At 30.3% G+C, this 6049-nt stretch overlaps 1 protein-coding gene across 1 annotated transcript in view; it reads left to right on the top strand.

The window, feature by feature from the left end:
* The first annotated feature begins 990 nt into the window (after window positions 1-990).
* Window positions 991-6049, top strand: part of LOC105623651 — a 10025-nt gene continuing 4966 nt past the window's right edge. The window contains exons 1-3 of the mRNA XM_012205031.1: window positions 991-1260; window positions 1836-1960; window positions 3027-3251. Of these exons, the coding sequence (XP_012060421.1) occupies window positions 991-1260; window positions 1836-1960; window positions 3027-3251 (620 nt within the window). The remainder of the gene's footprint in view (window positions 1261-1835; window positions 1961-3026; window positions 3252-6049) is intronic.

Below are 6049 nucleotides of genomic sequence, written 5' to 3'. Positions count from 1 at the left end.
TTTATTAAATTTTAGTTCGGCCGTCTCCTATGGCGACACAATAGTTAATTAATTAATTAATTACATTCTCTTCTTTATTAACTTATATCTCTCTCTCTTCTCTCTCTCTCTCTCTCTCTCTCTCTCTCTCTCTCTCTCTCTCCCTCTCTCTCCCTTCGATTACAATTTAAATTATTGTATCTTTGAATTGTTGTTTTTAATCGTCTTTCTATTTTCTCCTAAACTGAATTTATATTTTTTTTATTTCGTTATGCAGATGAAACTAAACTAGAGTGTGACAAGTTTTTTTAGCATTGAGAAATCATACGTTTAAGAATCTCCATTCCGGGAATTTCCATGGAAAGGAAATTGAATGAAAAAGAGCAACAGAGATAAAGAGAGAAGAGAGTGTGTTAAATACATTCGAGAAATAATCCACTTTCTATTGCGTCAAATCGATTCGATCGAAACCAATCGGCAACCCGCATCGGTGGGCACTGATTTTCGTTTCACACCCCCGTGAACCCGTTGCCATTCCACCCCCATACGAGGCGAATGCGAGAGGGGAGCTTGGCTCGCTGGAGCAGCAGGTAAGGATAGCGTCCCAGTTTTACGCTGGCCATCAGGGACTACTAGTGCCATCGGAATACACAATAATAGTAATCGCTGCGATTGCGTTATTTAAAAAAAAAAGAGATTTAATTTGCAACAAATTTAGCGTGATACCATTCAACACTCATATTCGATTTCAATTTATTTCTGAAGCAACAAAGCAAATAATAATTTAGTTTAATTTAGTTTAACAAATTAATTGGCTCATTATATTACAAATAATTAATTACAAATTAAACAGATTTTATATTACAAAACTAATATCAATTAATCACACATATATTAATTCGTTAAGCCAAGAATTCTTCGTTAAGAATTAAGATTTAAGAATCTACGAGAAAAGAAGGAAATAGATCGTTAATTCTTTCGAAATATTCACGAAGTCATCGAGTTTTCGTTATGACGAATACGAGTGACAACGCGATCGCCGTGGATACTTCGAAAAAATCCGTGGACTTCGCGCGGAAGGAGCTGAGCGCGATATTGGGCAAAATAGAAAACTTGAGACTTCCAATTAAAGCCTGGCGGATGCTTCGCGCTCGTTCGCGACTGCGACCAACGAAACTGATAAAAGTCCGCACAAGGCACCTGTGGCTCTTGTTGCTGATCGCCACGTGGATTGTGGTGCAAGTCGCGTGGACGTACGTGCTAGCGTATCGATATAGTAAGGTGAGAGGTGCAAAATTTCACGTTGTCTAATAATTCACTTATTTCTATTTCAATGCGATACATACAGCCTCGGACATAAGTATAAAGCACTCAATTTATTCCCTCAAAAGAGTACTGGCCGTAATAAAAGCCAAATCAGAACTAAAAATATCAATATTATAAAAATATTATATAATGTGGTAAAAACAAATATTATTTTTCAATAAAACTACTTTTTGATTTATTTTCTATTAGATATAAAATGTCTTAGTCTTTTTCGAGATGATTTATACTTATGGCCAAGGCTGTATCTCTCCTTCAACGCGATTCTATATTAATCTCTCGATTAAACGTCACATGATATAACAGATCGCATGTCATAGATTATTTTTACTTAGCTAGATAAATTAATAATTATATTTAAGACGATAAAAAGACGAAAGAGGTTGGGTTGAGGAGTCGAACAAAATCGCGACTAAAAATAAAAAACTCCAATCAAAATTTAAGGAGAATTAATGTTTGCTAGAAATATTAATTGCACTCTATTACAAGTCATGTTTTCGAGTGAATGGAATAACTGTGAAACATTGTTCCAGTGTTGGATAACGACGCCCTCGTTTGTGCAAAAACTTTTCCGACCGCCGCAAGACTGCTCGATCTGCCAGGATGTTCAACAGGTTGACAAACTCTCCGCCGTCGATCCAACGATCTTTGAACAACGGTACTAAAATGCGACCTGTGTATTGTTAACTCAGTAATTCATGCGATATTCTTCCATTTCGAAACGTCGCTCAGTAACAACAAAAATTCATTTATTCCCAATTAATTCATTTACAATGAAAATTATCACTATTTTTCAAAAAAGATTAAAGTTATGCCTCAACTATTATTCGTAATTATTAATTAATCTCGTTATTTATTGTAATAATACTGAAATATAATACTGAAATATAATTAAATCAATTCCTATCATTTATAAAAAAATATTTGCTTATATATTATTAATAAATTTCTTCACTTAACATCAATAATAAAATGTCTAAAAAATTAATCTATTTCTCTTATTATTTAAAAGAAAAGAACTTAATCTTTATACGCAGAAAAAACAATTTTGTTCAAGTATCTAAAAATTTAGTTATAATAGAAAAAAACCTTGTTCAATAAATCAAAATTTTATGATAACAAAAATTTGATTAAAATGGACCAAATTAATTTTGTACGAATTAAATTGTTCAGTTAATTATTAACAAATATTTTTGTTTTATAAATTAGAAAAATGTATTTTTCAGGAACAACTAAGTTCCTTATTATATAACAATAAAAATTGTTATTAAAAAATATAATTTAACTGAACAATTTTAAAGGAACTAGTTTTTTTTCTATATAGTGTGTATCTAAAAATAATTTTGTTTATTATATTATATAATAAACAACTTTATAAACTTTATTAATAAATAACATTAAAATAATTATGTAGGAAACTAAGTAAAGTTTGCTAAAAGTTTTAACATTCTAATAATCAGCTTGAGTGTCATACATAATTATTTTGAGTTTAACAAAATTATTTTTAGATTTGTATCTATAGCTAAATTTTTAAATATTTCGATAAAACTATTTTTTTTGTGTAGAAATTAATTTATCACAGTCATTATTTGTTAAATGACTTCCGTTCGTTAATTAAATTATTTATTTAAATAATTGCGCGACGCACTTAGCAATAATATATCCACACACGCTTAATAATTTAATATCTTTCTACGATTGATCTCTACTTTACTTGTAATCAGCTACGCGTATTCAGGGAAGCCAGTGGTGATAAGCGACGCAATGACGAATTGGACAGCACCTACAGTGTTCTCCTTTTCGTTTTTCAAAACGCTCTATCATGGAGAGGAAGCGAATTGTCAGTTTTTCCCGTACAAAACAGAATTTCAGAGTCTGCAGGATGTTTTCGACATGAGCGCCGATCGAGCCATGATGGAAAAGGGTACGACACCTTGGTATGTTGGATGGTACGTAAATAAGAATACTTGACTTTTGAATACATAAAAGAGGGGGAATATATAAAGAGCATTGTTGTTAAGATTTTGCAATCTCTTTTTCGTGGTATTACTCGATATTTTCGAACGCTGAATTTTTCCCTTTCTAGGTTTTACTTCTCAATTACTAAACAAAGTTATAGTGTAACTATTCACCAACTGGTAAAAAAAATGCATAAATTTCTACGAAGAATTCTAGCAACTAGTTTGAGTTCTACATAATTATTTTGATAGTTCAAACCAAAATTATTTTTAAATCTGTAACGTTGTTATCAACATCATTATTTTAATTAAAAATTTTATTAGAACAAAGACACGACATATTTATTTCACATTAAGTGTTATTGAATAAATAAAGTTTTATTAAAACAAGATAACATATTTGTCTCATTAATAGTGTATTAAATTAACAAAATTATTTGCAATTAAAATAATGCTGGTGATATAATATAATTTTTTATAGTTAAATTTTTTAGATACTTCGTCAATCCCATTCCATATAGATAATCTTTAGACAGATCTCAATAATTGTCTTTTATTCTCAATCCAAAATTATCGAAATCATTTATTGCTATATATAAGCCTTCGGAAATTATGAATCCAATAAACGCATTCATTTAATTTTTATTTGCGTTCCACGCGAAGATAAAATTTAATAGAAGAAATGTGACGATTGTGATTTTCCGATGTAAAATCAGTATTAATAAATAAAATTTTCTTAAAAGATATTTCTTAAAGAATAAAGAATAATAAAAGTGGGAACTGTTACGAAATTTAAGTAACAATTTTTTCAAATTGATAGATATGAATTAATAATTAATTTTTTATGAGCATGTTATGATCGATATAAACGAACGCTTGTCATTTTTAAGCAATTTCATAACAATTATTAATTTCATTATCGGAAAACCGTTCGCAACAACATTAAAATAATCGCGAACGAAATAAATCAGTCGCGCAAATGTAAAATATGGAATACACACACCGATCGACGCACTGCCGTTGTTGCATTCCTCCGCAGAGCAGATTCTGTGCAAGCATAATTATCGAAAATATAGAATATCAATTAAAAATTGCCGTGCGGACGACGAATAAATAACATTTTACTCGGACAATTCGTAATTGTCATTTTTCCGTTGTTCAGTTCACCGAGAGGCGAATGCGAGACGAATGCCAAAGCGAGTCGCCAATTATTATCGTGCGACGGCGCATCGAATCATCACGGGCAAATTAAATAAACAACTCATGTACGAGCCGGTAATAAATGAATCTGCTCGCCGATCGCGATTGCTATTTTTTTCGAACCAGCACGTATGTACTTAATTAACGTGACGACACTAGCGCTCATTGCTTTTTGCAACAATCTCTAAACAATCGCTCGACACTCGCGGTAGTTTGACATTTCGACGAATTTAATTAACGAATAAGGTCTAATAAAATTACGGCTAATTAACGCGACATGATAATGCCCGTTTATTCTTTATGCTCCCGTAACAGTGAATTTTTAATTAGGTGTAGCGTAGGATCTCAATATTGCCGAAATCCGCCAACTGTATTACATATAATGTGATGATCGCTCGATATTTTCCTCGATATTTCCGATATTGTTCGTTTTATACGATATTTAAACGGAAGCCCAAGTTTAGATAATTTATAAATCGCGCCAGGGAATCTATAGTTTGTGTCACAACATTCCATTTGTGACTTTATCTCGATTATTTTGAAATATATATTTAATACATATTTTAATAATAATAATAATAGCTTTTTGAGATACAATGCTATAACAATGTTTGTAGGAACATATAATACGAACGTAGTGTGAATTAAACCTCAAAAGGTGCGGCATTAATTACTGCTTTTTGGATTAACCTTGGCATAATGTATATATAATAAAAACGAAAATAGATATGCATAAATATGTTTACATCAAGAATGCAAAAGCAGAGGAAAGAAGGACAGAACTAGTACTTATAATAGACACGCACAGTACAAATTACGTTTAGAGTGCAACGAGAAACGGAATTAGTACACGTAAAGTACACATATTAGATAATACAGAAAATTAAAAATGCGATATAGAGAGAAGCAGCAGTTTGGAAGCAGGAAAGACAGGAAGAGGAACGGATATCATTAGGCAAAAGATTGAAGTACCTTTTACACTTGTATAAAAAAAAGTGTCTTGATATTTAGATATGTGATGAAAGGAATGAAAACGTGTAGTAGGAGCTGTATCGGAAATGAAATTTTCTTGGTTTAGATGCAGATTTATTTCAAAGATACGAATGAAAAATCATGACGAAGAACATTAAACATCGAACAGCACAAGTGTAGAATGAAATTCTGCTGTTAATAAATGTTAAGCCAAAGGCTTGAAACAATGGTGTCAGATGATCGAACTTCCTGGCACAAACAAACAAAAACATGAATTTATATGCATTTTATATGCATTTTAAATATTTTATATAAAAATCATTTAATTTATATATAAAATATATTCAACGTATATTTTATAACAAATGTATTTTCTCATTTTTGAAATATTTGTTGCATTACAGAACACGTAAAATTATAAATAAATAAATCTAAATTTTAAGATAAATAAAATGTTATTCCAAAATATAAAACAAATTATGTTAAAAATCATCAAAAGTAGATCTAATTTCATAACTTAAATATGAGAGACGAGGCAAAATTATACATATCATATATATAATATATATATATATATATATATATATATATATATATATATATATATATAATTAATT

The sequence above is a fragment of the Atta cephalotes genome (assembly GCF_000143395.1).
Source record: "Atta cephalotes unplaced genomic scaffold scaffold00061, whole genome shotgun sequence".
Classification (NCBI taxonomy): Eukaryota; Metazoa; Arthropoda; class Insecta; order Hymenoptera; family Formicidae; genus Atta; species Atta cephalotes.
This window is presented reverse-complemented; position numbering and strand designations above follow the sequence as displayed.